At 43.0% G+C, this 19,202-nt stretch overlaps 1 protein-coding gene across 7 annotated transcripts in view; it reads left to right on the top strand.

The window, feature by feature from the left end:
- The window catches only part of LDAH (lipid droplet associated hydrolase), a 293,483-nt gene that overhangs the window by 133,794 nt on the left and 140,487 nt on the right, over positions 1-19,202 (top strand). For all 7 annotated transcript variants that reach the window (XM_040427384.1, XM_040427387.1, XM_040427386.1 and 4 more), the window contains one exon: positions 9,961-10,127. In XM_040427384.1, the coding sequence (XP_040283318.1) occupies positions 9,961-10,127 (167 nt within the window). The remainder of the gene's footprint in view (positions 1-9,960; positions 10,128-19,202) is intronic.

Genomic DNA, 19,202 nt, shown 5'->3' with positions numbered 1-19,202 from the left:
ATCATTCACATCAGGCAATGCTTCTTGTGAAAAAGCAAACCCAGAACTGGTGTGTGTTTTTGTAGGGCAGGGCAGCTGTAACCACACCTCCAATCTCATCTCATTGATTGGACTCCAGTTGGCTGACACCTCGCTCCAATTAGCTCTTGGAGATGTCATTAGTCTAGGGGTTCACATACTTTTTTCCACCTGCACTGTGAATGTTTCATGTGTGTTCAATAAAAACATGGTAACATTTAATTCTTTGTGTGTTATTAGTTTAAGCAGACTGTGATTGTCTATTGTTGTGACTTAGATGAAGATCAGATCACATTTTATGACCAATTTGTGCAGAAATCCATATAATTTCAAAGGGTTCACATACTTTAAGGGGATGTCTAGGATTTTGATAAAATTTCTCAGTATAGGTCATTAATATCAAATGGATGGGGTCTGACCTCCTGCACACCCACCAATCAGCTGTTTTTCAGTAGCTCCGGTGCTGGAAGTTGGCGTTGGAACTACACATCTCTGTTCATTGTGCAGAGGACAGCTGGTTACTGCAGCGGTGCTCCCATTAAAGGGGTCCAGCTCTGAACCCGGATATACCCACATTTTCAACCAGGCATTCCCTCTGATATGAACATTGGAGCATTTTATGCTCTGATGCTCTCCTTTGCCCTGCTCTGAATCAACAAAAGGCAAAGGCATTTTTAGGAGATCCGATGACGTACCGAGCTCTCAATAGGGACTGCTAGGCGGAGGCTTCTGCCCAGCAGTGAGCCTGGTGACATCACTGACACTAATGGGCGGGCTTTAGCGCCAGCCTAACCTGTAAAACTGCTAGGGCAGCGCTAAAGCCCGCCCATCAGAGCCGTTGACATCACCGAATACACTGGTGGGCGGAAGTCTCTGGCTAGCAGTGTAAAAACATAAACAAAGAAGCCCTTGCCGTGCACGATCCAGCGCAGGGAAAGGGAGAGCATCGGAGCATGAATTTCTCATATTAGGAGGGCTGCCTGGGTGAAAATGTGTGTATGTCCAGGTTCAGCTCTGAACCCGGGCAACCCCTTTAAAGTGAATCCTGAGGATAGGCCTTCCCTTGTAAAATCTTGGACAACCCCATTCTTCCTTTTTTCTTTCTTTCTTTCGAGGTCCTATCATCGGCTGATCGGCTTTCTCACCGATGCTCCACCACTGCCATTCCGACGCTGCTCTTGTCCGTGCTGCTCTCTACTTCCTGCTCCAACTCTATTTGTGGGAAGTGTCAGGAACGGTCTGCTCAGCCAGTCTCTGGCCTTATTGGTGACCTGCTTCAGCAAGTGATTATCCAAGCAACCTTTCCTGGCCTTTATGGCAAGTCGAACCAGGATCGGAAGTGGAGAGGAGCAGGAACCGAAGCAGCGGCACTGCAAGGGAGTCAATTTTTAAACCTGTTTTTAAAAGAATGTATCTTCTTGGAACATTGTACAATTCACTTACTTAAGGAGTTGTTCAACTTTGGGGGTCTCTCGGGCAGACTCCCCAGCATTGCCAGACCTGTGGAATGGATCATAAATACCTGATCCCCGCTATATGGTTCAGGCACCTTCGTTCCCGCAGGGCCGCTACAGCTCTCTGGTCTCCCTACTTCATCATCGAGTTGGATCTGGGTCACGTGGCCTCTGCAGCCAATACGTGACTCAGTGACATGATGCATAGGAGACACTTCACCAATGCAGACAGGAGGTCATTTATTAAGACCAGCATTGGTGATGCAGCGAGACCTGAGAGCTGCAGAGCTTCAGAAGGAGTGAAGGAGCCGGAACCCAGAGGTTGGGATCAGGTAAGTAGGATTCCCTCCCTATGTCCAGTCATGCTAGAGAGTCTGCCATAGAGGCTCCCAGGTGCGAGCAACCCCTTTCAATGTATAACTTGGATTTTGGTACAGTAAATTTGTTACTATTAACCCCTTAAAACATAATGCCGCACATGTACGGCAATATGCGCCCGCAGCCCTTTAATATTGTAAGCCCGCTCCATACGTGGCGACTGTCGGTTGTATAATACAGCAGGCACCTAGCCACAAAGACAGGGAACAGCGATCACACTGAGCCCTATCGTTTAACCCCTCAATCGTGGCATCTGTGAGGTAAGGCAGAGGGATGCGGCTAGTTATTAAATAAAAAGCCAAAAGAAGTTTTTATTAAAAAAATAAAAAACACAAAAATGTTAAAACTTTAAATCAGCTCCCTTTCCCAATTTAACATATAATAATATAAACAATAAAAAAAATTATTTATTAGGTATCTTCACATCTGAAAATGTCTGAACTATTATAATATTTGGAAGAAAACGGTGCCCGTATAATGCTGACCCGCCTGTCTGTTTTAGGTGTAGAAAATAGTCTAAATGTAAGCCATTGAGGAAGCTGTTTTACATTTAGACTGGAGCTGGATGCGCCGAAGTTATGTAGAGGCCGGCGCCTCTTCATAACTTCGGCAGATCCACCGCCAGCTATAGAGGTTATTAAGATCGGAGTCTAAAATGCTGGTCTTAATAAATGACCTCCAAACTGTCTTACCATAGAGACCCAAGTGTTTACCTGCAGAGACCCTCAGTGATCAGCGATAATCTGTGGGAAAACCTGACAGTAAGTGTTCAGTATTTCTGCAGCGCCACCACTGGAGAAAATTCAGCATTACCCTTTAAAATCAATGGGTTGTCTGTGTAATGCAGAACAGGTCCTTCAAAGTGGGAGATTTTCTCTGTAACTGCTGTCCAGTCTGACCATAAGATGGATCCTGACCATGGCCCCTTCCTCTATTAATGCAAAACTCCCTAGTAGGGGATAAGCCAAGTTGTTTTTTAAAGTAGACAACCCCTTTTTTACCCCACAGAGAATTTTCCAATACAAGAAGTGGTAAATTAAATGGTGCCGTTAATAAATGCATCTTGTCCTGCAAAAAGCCCTCATACGGCTACGTGAACAGAAAAATAAAAAAGTTCTGGCACATGGAGAGGAAAAATCAAAAATGCAAATATGAAAATAGACTAGGTCTTTAAATGGTTAATTTTTATACATCAGCCATTTATAAAGCAGTCTCAGCGGACGCAAGTTTGATTTACAGACTCCACAGCCCTACCCTACATGTGTGTATGAGACATAAAATGAACGTCTCCGTGTGTCCTTTAAATGCCAATGCTGGCCTTCTGTTGATATAGTCTTGGTTGAGGAACTGTATTTTGCTTTAATGCAACCTCCTCTTTCCTGGTCCTTCACATGCAATCATCTCCGCTTCTTCTCTGTTGCGTGAGTTGTCCTCCGCTCTGCGGCTGCCTCATACATCTCCTCTGTTTGTCCTACAGCTTTATTTACAAACCTCAGATGCATTCATGCCAAATGATGCAACCAGTGTTCACATGTGTTTAATATTCTCAGCGTTGCCCCTACACAACTGGTCCTAATTTACGTCTCCGACAAGATCAGAGCTTCTCTGTATTTCAAAGACAAAGGGTAAAATATAGGTTCTATTAAAAGAAGACTCCTAAAAAAAATTCGCTGCAAAGACAGAGGGTTATTATCATGACAAATTATTGAGAAGTTGGTAGTATTCAGTATGTTTTTACTGTAATGTTCTGTAGGTACCTCAGTTTTGCTGCACTAGTCGCCCCTTGTTCCCTTTCATACATCTTTTGTATATATGAGGTAAACTTTTTGTCTTTGGATAGATTCTTGCCTTAGTTTTTGCGACTTTTAGGGTCTTCATATCTCTGATAGCCATGGTCAACACTTGAGGCCTTTGATGATCCAAGACAGAGGTCCCTTATGCATTTCTTCTACACAATAGCGCTCCTACTGTAGCTACCTACTTTGCAAGGAACAGTAACACAGCCCAATTCAAGTAATTAAGCAGCGCTCACTCATTCTAAAGCTCTGTGGGGGTACCGAAAGTCCAACTGCAAATAGCCTTGATTAAAAATCTGCTACTTGTTGAGTTTACAACTTATGAAGACCTGTGTTAATCCATGGCTACAGACAGCACTGTGTAGTCTGATCCTATAGTTGTGGACTACCCCCTTTAACTCCTCTTTTTCTGTCTGGAAGTTAGCAAAAAGTGGAGTAACACAGTGGGGAGAATTTATCAAGCTCTGCACTCCAGAATTGGGGTTTGGAAAATTGGGCTTTGTAACTTTTTGGACTTATTTTCTCAAAATTTCCAACATTTTTTACTCCACTCACTCAAGCTTTGAAAAGTGGGTGGGAAAGCGGCCGTGAGCTGATTCAAGCCAGATTTATCAACTGCAACTTTTTTAAAAGTTGCAAAAATGGTTGCCATCTTACTTCAGTCAAGGGATAGGGTAGAAAGTGGAGTAACATCTCAAGACAGAAGTGTTAAACTTACAGATCATGTGACATTTCATAAATTTGGCGCAAATGACTTTAAAGATTCCCTCATGATAAATCGTCCCTATTGTTTGTCACCTGGAAACATGTATACAGAAAATGGTAAGATACCTTCAATTGCGACTATTTGTCAAGTTGCTTCTTTTTTTTATTTTAAATGCAATTAAAACAACCAAAAATGGTTGTAAAGGTGCACATAGTCTTTTACTGTATGTATGTGTCTAATTGGTGGAGGTCCAACACCCGGGGCTTCTGTTGATAAGCTGTTCGAGAAGGCAGTGGTGCTCGCTATAGCTCCACGGCCTTCTCTCAGCAATTTTTAGGCCATTGACGACACGTTCATCGGTCACGTGGCCTAGGAGCAGCTCAGCCCAATTGAAGTGAATGTTGAATGCTAGCCATTCTGAGATGATGACCGATCCTGCAGGTAACCCATCAATCTCAAAATCCTGGACAGGCCCCAGGCCCTTTAAAAAACATTTTTAACCTAAATATGTTATAAAATTCTGTTCCAGTTTATGTTTTATATGAACATATGTTGTTTTATTATTTTAACACTATCCCTGTGTTTCACCCAGCTTTTGTAACTGCAACAGCTCTTTTAAAGGGGTTCTACTTTTTGGGCAATCCCTGCTTGTTAGACAACTCCTCTGACAATAAGCACATCACAAAGGGGGTCATTTACTATCCATATTAGGTGTATTTCTGGTGCAGATTGCAACGCAAAGGTTATTTACGCCAAAATATGCGACTTCTCCCCTCTCACGCCAGGTCTAAAAAAGTCGGCGTGGCGTAGGCGGGCCAGTCTCATTAATCATTTTCTACGCCTGTCTGTTTTAGGTGTAGAAAATGGTCTAAATGTAAGCCAGTGAGGCTGGCGCTGGATGCGCCGAAGTTATGTAGAGACCGGCGCCTCTTCATAACTTCGGCGGATCCACCACCAGCTATAGAGGTTATTAAGACCGGAGTCTAAAATGCTGGTCTTAATAAATGACCTCCAAACTGTCTTACCATAGAGCCCCAAGTGTTTACCTGCAGAGACCCTCAGTGATCAGCGATAATCTGTGGGAAAACCTAAAAGTAAGTGTTCAGTATTTCTGCAGCGCCACCACTGGAGAAAATTCAGCATTACCCTTTAAAATTAACGGGTTGTCTGTGTAATGCAGAACAGGTCCTTCAAAGTTGGAGATTTTCTCCGTAGCTGCTGTCCAGTCTGACCAAGAGATGGATCCTGATCATGGCTTCTTCCTCTATTAATGCAAAACTCCCTAGTAGGGGATAAACCAAGTTGTTTTTTAAACTAGACAACCCCTTTAAAGAGGACCTGTAACTCACTTGACATGTCTGTTTTAGCAAATACTTGCATTCTCCTTGCAATAACAATTCTGGAGCATTAATTTTTGTGTCTATGTTGTGGCGTTTCTCTATTATTCCTTATAAATGAATTGCTAGCCGTTTGCAGTGAGGGTCCAGGTGGGTCTTACCAATCAGGGGTGTGACCCTGCACAGTCTGACACTATCCAATCAGTGTTGGTAGTGTTAGACTGTGCAGGGACACACCCCCAACTGGTAAAACCCAGCTGGACCTTCATTGCTAACTGCTGGCAATTCATCCATAGCTTCTATTAGGAATAGTAAAGGAATGGCAGAACATAGAGGCCTAAGAACAGATGCTCCAGAATTGTTATCCTATGGGGAATGCAAGTAGTTACTAAAACAGACTTGACGTGAGAGGAGACGGGTCCTCTTTAAGATTGGGCTGTTCATTTTCTAAGCAGCAGAATATTGTGTATATTTCGTGTGCGCTGAAAACGGGATCGTGATTAATAATGTTTTAGCCAAAGGGAATTTTTCAAGGTTTTGGATCCTAGCAGAAGCTTCCTTGTTTTCTAATCCCGACAAGAAGACCCCTTTGGCTAAACAGCCTCTTATCTCATGTATTTGTGTCTGCATGTGTTTTATTTTCAGTTCCAAACCGTGTTCAAAAGAAGCGCTGCCAGAAGCGGAGGAATAAATGGCTCCGGGACAACATTTGTATGGTGTATAGGAGTTGTTGCATTTTTGTCGCTATTACCCGTGCCTCCTGAAAGGTCGGGAGATTTATTAAGTATTATACACGGGGAATAGAGAGGTTGCTTTAGGTAATTTAAAACACATTAACAGTAGACATGAAAAAAAATCGCACGCCGGGTGTTAAGCATATTAGTTATGTTTACCTTCAGCATTATTCCATTTTTATAAAGTGACGCGGAGATGTTGCGCAGATGGATAAACACAGTTAGCGAAAATATATTATCTGTCATTGAGACACTCAGAGCCCTGATCTTAGTTTATATTTGAGGGGATGCCTTCCGAGCAGAGACTGTGCTCAAGTGACCTTTTGTCGTGCAGCGAAAAAGAATCACACTAAGTGCTTCGACCGGCAAAGCCCCCTCTAAAGTGAGGAAGACCTCTCAGGTCTTATTGAGAAAGGCTAGTCACTGCTGATGGATCGTGCAGTTAGGAGGCCCGTTCCCCACCAAAGTAACCCGATGTTGTCATTGAGTGATGGCTATGGGACTGCGCATAGTTCAAGGGAGTCTGTCACCTCAAAAAATCAGTTTCAAGGTAAGCATACCTCCATGTTGGGTGGGTGCCTTGAAACATAACTGTACCTTTCTTGTGAAAATCCAGAAAAATGCTCCCATTATTTTTTGGTGCATCGTGGGCTGGGCCGCTCCATTAGTGCTCCACCAGTAGCACCACCCTATCTTATTTGGGTCCTGCAATTTCACAGCATCTAGTGATGACGCAGGGGAAGCCAGGTGCACCGAACAGAGTGGCCCCACCCACGGTGCACTGAAAACCTGATTTGAATACAAATATAGCAAAGCTTTTCCCAGGATTACAAGACTGGATTTTCAGAAGAAAGGTATGGTTAGGTTTTGGTGCACCTACATGACATGGTGGTATGCTTCTTTTGAAACAAATTGTAGAGGTGACAGGCCTCCTAAAAAAAAAACTGCTGTAAGTGGCAGGAAAGTTTTTAAAAAAAGTTATACTCACTGGACCCTCGGCTCCACTGCTGCTGCACCAATCCTCCATGCCGCTGCAGCCATGACGTGCCTGTCTACCGCTCGCAACCAATCACTGACCTTAGACTGCAGGCTGTAGTGGTCATGTGCAGTCATCAGTACAAAGTCTGGCGGGGGGGATCAGAGCGGTGGTACCTGGAACAGGGGGGATTTGGAATGGTGAGCATAACATTTTTATTATTTTAATATCCCTTCCAATGTCTTGCTGTTATTTTCTAGACAACCCATTTAAGGTGGCCATACACCTTACATAACTTCGGCTGACCGTTTGCCAGGTCTCCTGCTATTCCGTCCTGACGCACGTTTTGTGGTTCACAGACGAGCTTAAGCTTTTGAAATCCTTTGCGCCACTGATCTGACAAACAATCGGTGTCATATACTGTAATACCACATAACACGTAGTCACCCAAAGCTTCACCTGGGCTTATCTAAAACTTTGCCTCCTGCTGATGGGAGGTTTCTTCTGAGTGGTTGCCTCCCAGCTAAAAATTGTTATGAGAAGATAAAATTAATTCCTCCAGGATGTACAGTCCCTCCATTTGGATTGCAGTGTGAGACAGGACAGGGTCAGAGATGAAGGGGATACTATGGTCAGTATTGCTATTTTTAATTTTTTTTAATTTGTGGACCTATTTTTTAAGTTAAAAATGAAATCCTACACAACGTTCCAAGGCAATCTGATCACTTTCCGTTCAGGTCAAATTTATTCGTTCCTCAATCGAACCTGCTCACCGATCCGTTAGGGTCGGACCCGAAACAAATTTCATTAAATTGGCTCATCACTAGTAATAATGGGTACATATATAATATCATATACGGTATTTATATAGAGAGGAGACAATTAGATCTGCAGGAGTTCGCAACATTTTGTGAACCTCCACAACACCTCCAGAATTATAGGATAAGACATCCATTTCATACTTTTCCTTGTCCAGTTATCTTCTCTGTGCCAAGAACTCCACAGTTAAGTGACGCAGAGATACTGGCCTCTCTCAGGGTACTTTCACACTTGCGTTGTTGGATTATGGCAGGCAGTTCCGTCGCCGGCAATCGGTATGCAAACGGACACCATTTGTAGACTGATCCGTTTGACAAATGCATTGCAATACCGGATCCGTCTCTCCAGTTGTCATCTGGAAAAACGGATCCGGTATTTATCTTTTTCACATTTTTAAAGGTCTGCGCATGCGCGGACCGCAAAACCGGATCCGTTTTTTCCGGAACACTTGGCGCCGGATGTGGCATTAATGCATTTTAATGGAAAATAATGCCGGCAAGTGTTCCGGAATTTTGGACAGAGAAAATACCGCAGCATGCTGCAGTATTTTCTCAGTCTAAAAACCGTGCAGTGACTGAACTGAAGACATCCTGAAGCATACTGATTGGATTGCTCTCCAATCAGAATGCACTAGGATAAAACTGATCAGTTTTTTCCGGTATTGAGCCCCTAGGAGGGATCTCAATACCGGAAAAGTTTAACGCAAGTGTAAAAGTACCCTAAGTTGGGCTTTGATTTTCTTTCATTGTACCAGCAGAGCTGATAGTTCATGAATTAGCCACAGGAGGTGGAAACTCTGCAATGTACCTTGCTTTTATATGCGTCCAAATCCCACTTTATAAGTTCTGTCTGGAGCGGAGCTTTCTACACTGCACCTAGTCATTTATACTCATCTGCCTTACTGCCGCCAAACATCTGATAAAATGCAAGTCAGGAATATCAGCTATTAACTATTGTACTTTTCTTTCATGTTGCTGGATTTTTTTTATGTTTTGTACTATTTTTGTTGCTTGGTACAGTATTTTTGACTCATTTAAAGTCTGTGTCCCCCTTTCAGAACCATTTTATTTTTCCAGTGCGTCTAAAAAAAATGAAACAGCTTTGCAGTCTGCAGATAGTAGAAGAAGGGTCGGATGACACTACTCAGGATTTGTTTGTAGTCTGTAACAGTGGAAACATACCCACCGCAAACCGCGGATCCGCAGTATACGGGCATCGGTCATGTGTACTCCGTGCTGCAGATGCTGACTCATTGACTTGAATGGGTCCACAGTCTGCAAGATACGGCGATAGATAGAACATTTTCTATCTTTTGCGGAGCAAAGTCATGGATCGGAAGCCCACTGAAACACTCTGGAGCTTTTGGGTCCGTCTTTCCACACCGCAAAAAATCGGACATGTCCTATCTTTTGCCATATTTTGCGGATTGCGGAACCATTCAAGTCAATGAGTCCGCACCGCAATAGGGGATTCACACAGCCGGTACCCGTGCATTGCGGACAGCTATTGAGCTCTGATAGGAATTTAGGACAATAAATGGGACTATTTACAGTACATATTTTCTTAAGGCCTCTTTCTCATGTCAAACTAGTAGACCAGAAGAATGGTGAAAACAAATCTGGTTGCTTCTCTTCATTACAAAAACGATATCTGAAGTCAAATTATTTCTTATTGGCAACATCTCAAATTTTTTCTATTGTATGGATTTTGGTAAATGTGTATATCTCTGCTTCTTTTTACAGAACATGACCATCAGATAGATGATGTATTTGGCCTCAATGGTCAAGTTGAACACAAGCACTTCTTCTTAAAACAAAATGTCCCGCCTGACGTAAAGCTGGTTCTCATTGGCCATTCCATTGGTTGTTATATCATCTTGGAGATGATGAAACGATCTCCAGAACTGAAGGTAAGTCTTTCAACAGGAGGAATAATCTACTGCAATTACTGTTGGTGGTGACTCCAGGTGACGATATGAATGTTGTTTTTCCAAAATGCCTACTCTTCTGTTTGGACAGGGGATTCTCAACAATGCTTATAACTCTATAACTCTACCCTTTGTAAATGGTTGTCTCCTTTTTTCTTTCCTTCAACTCTACTAGGTATATTTGCATAGTGAATGAACTGGTCTTCTCATATTGTTTCTTAAATAACATAATAGTTCAGTCCATTGCTTTTCTCCAGGACTATTCCACAATTTTTTTTTATCACTTATCATCAATACAGGGTAGTATAATTGTTGGCTGGGTGAGATTCCTTTTGACCCAGCTGGATGGTCCTGGTTCTTCTTCTGGAGAACCAGCAGGCATAGGGTGTCTTAGAAGCAGTGGTTCCTTGGAAAAGTATGCAAGCACATAGCACTTCTCCTGAAGGAAGCAAATATATTTTCCAGGATGTGCTCCATGACAGCACCACAGGAGGATGTCCTATTGGCCTCTTCTGGGACAGGAAGACAGGCAGGTTAATCGCCTTCCACACCCACCTGCCAGTTTTCTTCATATTCCTACAAAGGATAGATTCAAGAGAGAAGATCTAAGGATTATAGTCGGGCTGGAACACGATCAAGAGGCCTCTTCCCTGGAACCCTACTAAAACCTCTCAGGTTAGGGTCCCTTAGCTTGGTGCAGGATTCCTCTGCCTCTGACAGGATTATGATTGGAGCCCAGCAGTTTTTAGAGCCAAAAGGAATGAGAATCTAAAAAAATTGGTTAAGGAGGAAGTGGAGAAGAGACTTTCTGTATTTAGAGAATTAAAAAATGTCTGCTCTTTATTCCTTAGGTCACTAAAGTTTGGGATGAGGTGCCAAATATTAATATGTTGGTGGCAAAAGTACTCAAAAGATGAACATTCCCTTTGAAGGCTCTTAACTAAAAGATCTAGTGTATAGGAAAGTGGACTTCTCAGAAAATCATGGGAGACATCAGACACACTAATTTCTACTAATTTTGCAGCCACATCAGTTGCAAGATATTGTTCCTCTGGTTAAAACAACTAGAGAAACATTTGCTAGCAAAGATTTCAAGAGCGAAAATTCTAGAATCAATGCCCCTATTAAAGACAACCACACGGTTTCTTGCAGATGTGTCTGCTGAATCAGTTTGCAGACGGAGATGGAGCTCTCACTACTCAGCCAGGCAAGCGCTATGGCCCAAGATCTAGTTGAGGGATACAATACCAAAAAATAAGCTTTGTTCCATACTGTTTTCAGGATCATATGTGATCCTGAACTTGACAGGATTTTAGAAAAGGCAGGGGATAAATAAATAGGGTTTCCTGAATAGGAATATTCAGAACCATCATAAACCTGGAACAACTAAACAGATAAGATAGGGACAGCTCTGTGGCTATCACTGGTGCCTTGTAGCACTTTGGTCCACGTTTCGAATCCAATGTTCTTTCTGGGTTTGTGTAGGTTTTATTCAAGTACTTTGGTTTCCTCCCACACTCCAAAGGGACTGATAGAGAACCTAGATTGTGAGCTGTGTTGGAGACAGCAAGTGATAATAATGTCTGTAAAGCACTGCAGAATATGTCAGAGCTATATAAGAGAGTAAAATAAAAAATAAGATACAGAAGATTTAGGAAGGAATCATTTAGGCCCATTGTTCCCCTTATAGGGAAAGGGTCAAGTATGTGCACTATAGATCTCAGGGACATGTATTATTCATCAGGCCCATCAAAAATATTTAAGGTTTGCAGTACAGGGCTTCCGTGTGCTTCTGCATCCGCACCGCCATGCAGAGTTTATATGGCTGGTGCCTGTGTTTTTTGGACTCGCAGTTTGCAGTCTGCAACATGGGCAACTTGTCAACTTTTTGCTTCAACTTGGGGTTTATGGGTCCCTACAAAAAAGCAGGAGCGTCTAAAATCGAAAGCCCTGACAGCCCCTGGAAGTATTGTGATGTTAAATGTTACCTTAAAGTTGAATTCCTGTGTTTATATCTATGGTATATTGATAGGATATGCCATAAATGTCCAATAGGTGCAGATCCCACCTCTGCAATGCACTCCTATCTCAAGAACGGAGCCCCCACATTGATAGAGAGCAAGCCACACATTCATGTTTTTCTTCATTGACGGCTATGGGACTTTCGAAATAGCCTAGTGCTGGTTCGGCTGTTGTGGAGTAATGGCCTTGCATATGCAGTGTCTACTCAGTGATATTGGACTCCTGAAGATATCTGAGTGCGCTCGGCTATTTCCAGGAGTCCCATAGGAGTGAAGGAAGGATGCCAAAATGCATGTCCATGCCCTTGTGTTTCAAACGTGAATTCAAAAGATTTGAGAATGAATAAGCTTACACAGGCTAAGTGAATAAATATATTTACTAAGTGTGATTAAATATAACATAACACAACAAATCACATACAGAATAATAAAAAGTAAATACATCACTTGCCTAAATATACAACATGCAATATGGGGTAAGACTCAGTCTGTCATGCTATAACACATGGCTGTTTACCACGGTATAACATATGACCGACACCCCAGGGTGTACAAAAGATAGGGAAAATCAATACTTACATCCTACCTAGGATGACGTTCCAGCTGGAGTCCCCCGAATGTAAATGTTCAAAACAGAGTTATTCCCATCAGCCCCTCCTCCAGTGTGTATCACACATGCCTCTGAGATCACTCAGGAATGTGGAATGGGTACTTCTCTAACCCGGTACATTACAAGGGAAACTTTATTATACAGAATATTAAAAGTAATATAAAAGTGAGCAGAACCAATTAGTACATAAAATTACCCTTACAAAACACCTTCATTCATGTTAGGCCCTGTTTTTCAGATAAGAACAGGCTCCGTAGGTGGACCCACACCTATACGGCGTATACTGTTTATAATCATTAATTATTATCAATGTACAAATGGGACAACCCCTTTTAAAGATAAACATTTTTAAAAATAAAAAGAGAATCCCAACACTTCCTCCCTTAATCCCTTCCTTTCTTTTCATACTGTTAATTCTCATATTACAATTAAAACTGAAAAATATATGAAGAAATTTTGACTATAATGAGGACTCTGTGTGGATCCGGCAGTTTCCAGTATTAATGCCGGAAAGAGGGCGGATCCCCTCTGAGTCCCATCATGGGCAATGGGCTCCGGCAGGGTCATGTGGTATCCAGCTACAGTTGTGTTCAAAATTATTCAACCCCCAATGCTGTAAAGGGTTTTATGGAATTTAGTGTACATTTGTAATTGTGTTCAGAATGAAATCTTACAAGGACTTTTTAAAGAACCAAATGCAACTAAAATGACATCAATTGTTTTTGTAATACAGTATTAAATGTTTTTTTTGTAATTTCTTCATTGACACAATTATTCAACCTTTTAAAGACTACCACTCTTAAGAACAGAGGTTCATTCAAGTGTTTTCGATCAGGTATTGAAAACACCTGTGGATGTCAAGGAGCAGCAATCAAGCATAATAAGCACCAATTAGGCAGATTTAAAAGGACTGTGATACTCAGCTCCTTCTAGACATTTACTGGTGTGTTTACAAACATGGTGAAGTCAAGAGAATGGTCCAGGAAGACAAGAGAAGAGGTGATTTCTCTTCACAGGAAGGGCAATGGCAATAAGAAGATTGCAAAGATGTTAAACATACCAAGAGACACCATAGGAAGCATCATTCGCAAATTCAAGGCAAAGAGCACTGTTGAAACGCTACCTGGTCGTGGCAGAAAGAAGATGCTGACTTTGACTGTTGTGCGCTACCTGAAGCGCAAAGTGGAGAAAAGTCCCCGTGTGACTGCTGAGGAACTGAAAAAAGATTTGTCAGATGTGGGTACTGAAGTTTCAGCTCAGACAATAAGGCACACACTGCGTAATGAAGGCCTCCATGCCAGAACTCCCAGGCGCACCCCCTTGCTGTCTCCAAAGAATAAGAAGAGTCGACTGCAGTATGCCAAAAGTCATGTGGACAAACCACAAAAGTTTTGGGATAGTGTTCTGTGGACTGATTAAACAAAATTAGAACTGTTTGGGCCCATGGATCAACGCTATGTTTGGAGCAGGAAGAACAAGGCCTATGAAGAAAAGAACACCTTGCCTACTGTGAAGCATGGCGGGGGGTCAATCATGCTTTGGGGCTGTTTTGTTTCTACAGGTACAGGGAAGCTTCAGCGTGTGCAAGGTACCATGAATTCTCTTCAGTACCAGGAGATATTGGATGAAAATGTGATGCAGTCTGTCACAAACCTGAGGCTTGGGAGACGTTGGACCTTTCAACAGGACAATGATCCCAAGCATACCTCCAAGTCCACTAGAGCATGGTTGCAGATTAAAGGCTGGAACATTTTGAAGTGGCCATCGCAGTCACCAGACTTAAATCCGATTGAGAACCTCTGGTGGGACTTAAAGAAAGCAGTTGCAGCGCACAAGCCTAAAAATGTGACTGAACTGGAGGCTTTTGCCCCTGAAGAATGGTCGAAGATACCCGTAGATCGCTGCAAGACACTTGTGTCAAGCTATGCTTCACGTTTAAAAGCTGTTCTAACTGGAAAAGGATGTTGTACTAAGTACTAAGATTGAATGTCACTTGGGGGTTGAATAAAACTGATAATGATGTGAGCACAGAAAAGACATTTGTGGTTGTTTCATTATAATTGTTATGTTATATTTGTCTGACTTACAAGTGCCTCTTTGATTTAATTGTAAACAAGATGACTGAAATGATCAAAATCAATGTCAAACTGGCCAAAACACTCAATTTCAGTGGGGGTTGAATAATTTTGAACACAACTGTATGCCGGAGACAATGTCTTCTGGCAGGCTGTTCTACCAAAACAGTCTGCCAGAAGAATTTACCGCCAGTGTGATACTAGCCTAATCCGCATACACTTAGGCCCAACTCCCCCCATAAACCTACACATTCATCCAAACTTGCATGTGTTTTCAATGGGAGGAGGAGAATAATTTGCCCGCCAGACTCTCTCAGCGGCTTATTGGCCATGTGGAAATCCAACACACATGGTTTTTATTTTCCCTAATAAGTTACATACATCTAAAGTGTATGGGCATCTTAAAGTGCACCTTTCAGCAGGATTAACCCTTTTAAACCAAGTGCCTGGAAGGTCTGATTCTGCTGATTAATATGATACCCGTCTTGTGAAAATTGGTTCCGGTGTTCCCGATAAAAAGGCTTTATTCTTTATGCAAATGAGGGCTTCGGTGCACAGAGGGCCTGAGCCAGCACTGGAAGGCGGAGGAGCGGAGGTGCACTAAGACGCTAGGCTCCACCCCTTGGTGCACTAAAGCTATAATTTGCATAAAAAAATCAAAGTATTTTTTCTCACAAACTCTTCAACCAATTTGCTCAAAACAGGTATCCTTTTAATCAGCAGGGTAACTCTACCAGACAGTATTCCTGGTTTATTAGGGTTGATCCTTCCTAAAATTGTTCTTTAAATGTATTTTATATAGAATGCACCTAATCTAATTACAGTAGAAACAGTTAAATATTGAAGAAAGTTTCCCGTTAAATAAGCAGATGAGTGGAGGGATGAATAAAATGTTCCTGCATTGTGTATAGAGTCTGCACAGCTCTTGTGTGGTTGGAGCTCTCAGAAAATGGTTTATTCCATCTTTCCTCTGACAATAGATAATATTTCATCCAGGCAGAGTGTTGTGCAACTTCTTTATTATGGCCAATAAAAGTTAACTGCTAACTTGGATAACATATGAAGTGTAATAATCAGAAACGTGTGTTCACGTCTCTCTTATTTTTGCTGGAATATGTGTCCCCCTGTAACGGTCTGAGCGAGATGTGTGTACTTTAGTAGCTGAGGCGGGGGTTTCTGTGTATCCTGCAGAACTGTGCCGACTGGCTGTCAATGCATCTCGCTGGAGTGACATATGAGTCTGTGAGAGTCATGTAACTGTAGTTAAACAGCTCATACAGTTTGGAAAAGAAAGTTCTGATGCTCATTTTTCCTTTTTTCTTAAAGGGGGTATCCCATGACTAATGTAAAAAATTTAAATCAGACATCATATAGTACACAACAATCGCTTTCTAACATAGCTAGAACCAGCCCTGTACCTCACATGGATCCAGAGATCTCCACATTCATTGCTCTGCTAGATTTATATCAAGCTGATAGCTCAAGGGGAGTGTCTTTTCTGCTATAGCTAAGGGGGCGTGCCCATGCTCTCCCTATCACAGCTCAGGGGGCGTGCCCATGCTCTCCCTATCACAGCTCAGGAGGCAGTTGAAGGATGGAACTAAGCATGTGCGGCCATCTCAGTGAGCAGGACAAAGAAATTTGAAAAAAAAACTGCAGGTGGCGCTATACAGATACTTTTAATTGAATAACTCAGTGGCTATGCTTCATTTTTAATTACATGCAATTACAAAAGTATTCAGATCCAGGTGCTAGTTTGAAAACTGTAGAATATTTTTCGTGAGACAACCCCTTTAAGGACGTGGCGATGCCAATTTTCTATTGTTTGCTCTTTTTTTATATATTTTATTTTGCTGGCTTATGACATGAATCTTGATAACGATATTTTGCGTTGTTGAAAAAGATGCAGTAATTTTTATGGATTTCACAACTTTAAACGGAATATCCACCTTTGAATAATGTTTTTCAAATAGATAGATTCTTATGGGGTCATTTATTAAGATCGCCGTTTTAGACACTGGTCTTAATACCCCTTGCACTGGCGCGTGATGCGCCTAAGTTATGTAGAGGCGCCGGCCACAGGGGCAAAAACATCCACCGCTGGCCTAAATCTACTCCAGCTCCCTTGCTGGTGTAGATTTAGCTAATTTTCTGCGGTTAAAACAGGCGTAGAAAATGATAAATGAGATGGGCCGGCCGGGCCGCCCCTTCTCTGCCCACACCATGCCCCCTTTTTTAGACCTGACATGAGCAGGGAAAAGTCGGACACAAATCCCCTTGGCGTATATCTAATAATAACTGACCCCCATAATATCTAATCAATGTTTGTTTCACAGTTGCTCGGCCCACACAGATCAAGTTACAAGGACACTCAATCCAGGTGTTTCATTCAGTCCCATTGCCACAGGTGTATAAAATCCAGCCCTTAGCCATGCGGTCTGTCTTTATAGACATTTGTGAAAGAATGGCTCCTTCTAAAGAGCTCACTGATTTCCAGCGTCATCTTGTGATAGGATGTCACTGCTGCCACAAGTCAGTTCATGAAATGTCTTCCCTCCCTACATCTTCCACCATCAGCTGCTCTGAGATGTATTTGCTATGTTATAGCAAAGGGTCTGAATACTTATGCCCATGTAAAATTTTAGTTTTTCCTCTTTAAGAGCAAACATTTCTAAAATTCTGTTTTCACTTTCGCATTATGGAGTATTGAGTGCAGATTGATAGGGGAAACGTGGATTTATTTTTTATTGTAGCACAAGTCGCAAAATATGTTAAAGGTTTGAAGGTTTTCATAATGTATTATATATAGTTGATAAGGTAAGATATAAGTCCTGGGCATCCTCACAGTGAGTGGAAGATCAGTAGTTCCTGGAGATTAGCTCAATGGTTTTCAAACTCCCGGATAACCAGCCACTTTAGACATATATCTAGGGCTGCAACGATTAATCGACTTTATCGATAATATTCGATAACGGGATTCGTTGTCGATGAATCCAGTTATCGAATAATCGCCGATTCGTTGCTATGCGGGCGGGCAGTTTACTTTAAATCACTGCATCTTTATTTTACCTTACAATGAAGCTCCAGTAACAGGCAGAGCGGACGGCGGCGTAACGTCACTTACTCACGTGACGCGCCTGCTCCGCCTCCTTCATTCATAAAGTGGGTGGAATAGGTGCGTCACGTGAGTGAGTGACGTTACGCCGCCGCCCGCTCTGCCTGTTACCTGAGCTTCATTGTAAGGTAATAAAGATGCGCTGACGCCGAGTAAAAGTTACTGCCGGAATAGTCTGCTGTGAGCAGCCGGGCCGGGGCTGTTATGGGGAGTGGGATCTGTGTATGGCACTGCTATGGGGAGGGGGATCTGTGTATGGCACTGTTATGGGGAGGGGGATCTGTGTATGGCACTTTAATGTGGAGGGGGATCTGTGCACTGTTATTGGGAAGGGGATCTGTGCTCTGTTATGGGGAGGGGGATCTGTGGATGACACATATAGCATAAGATGCTATATAGTGTCATCCACAGATCCCCCCTCCCCATAACAGTGCACAGATCCCCCTACCCATAACAGTGCCATCCACAGATCCCCTTCCCCATAACAGTGCACAGATCCCCCATAACGGTGCCATCCACAGATCCCCCATAACGGTGCCATCCACAGATCCCCCATAACGGTGCCACCCACAGATCCCCCATAACGGTGCCCTCCATAACAGTGCCATCCACAGATCCCCTCCATAACAGTGCCATCCACAGATCCCCTCCATAACAGTGCCATCCACAGATCCCCTCCATAACAGTGCCATCCACAGATCCCCTCCATAACAGTGCCATCCACAGATCCCCTCCATTACAGTGCCATCCACAGATCCCCTCCATAACAGTGCACAGATCCCCCTACCCATAACAGTGCACAGATCCCCCTCCCCATAACAGTGCACAGATCCCCCTCCCCATAACAGTGCACAGATCCCCCTCCCATAACAGTGCACAGATCCCCCTCCCCATAACAGTGCACAGATCCCCCTCCCCATAACAGTGCCACCCACAGATCCCCTCCATAACAGTGCCACCCACAGATCCCCTCCATAACAGTGCCACCCACAAAACCCTCTGCATAACAGTGCCACCCACAGATCCCCCATAACAGTGCCACCCACAGATCCCCCATAACGGTGCCATCCACAGATCCCCCATAACGGTGCCATCCACAGATCCCCCATAACAGTGCCATACACAGATCCCCCATAACGGTGCCATACACAGATCCCCCATAACAGTGCCATCCACAGATCCCCCATAACAGTGCCATCCACAGATCCCCCATAACAGTGCCATCCACAGATCCCC

This window comes from Bufo bufo, chromosome 4, assembly GCF_905171765.1.
Source record: "Bufo bufo chromosome 4, aBufBuf1.1, whole genome shotgun sequence".
NCBI lineage: Eukaryota > Metazoa > Chordata > Amphibia > Anura > Bufonidae > Bufo > Bufo bufo.
Note: the sequence above shows the minus strand (reverse complement) of the source record. Positions and strands in the feature narration are given on the sequence as shown.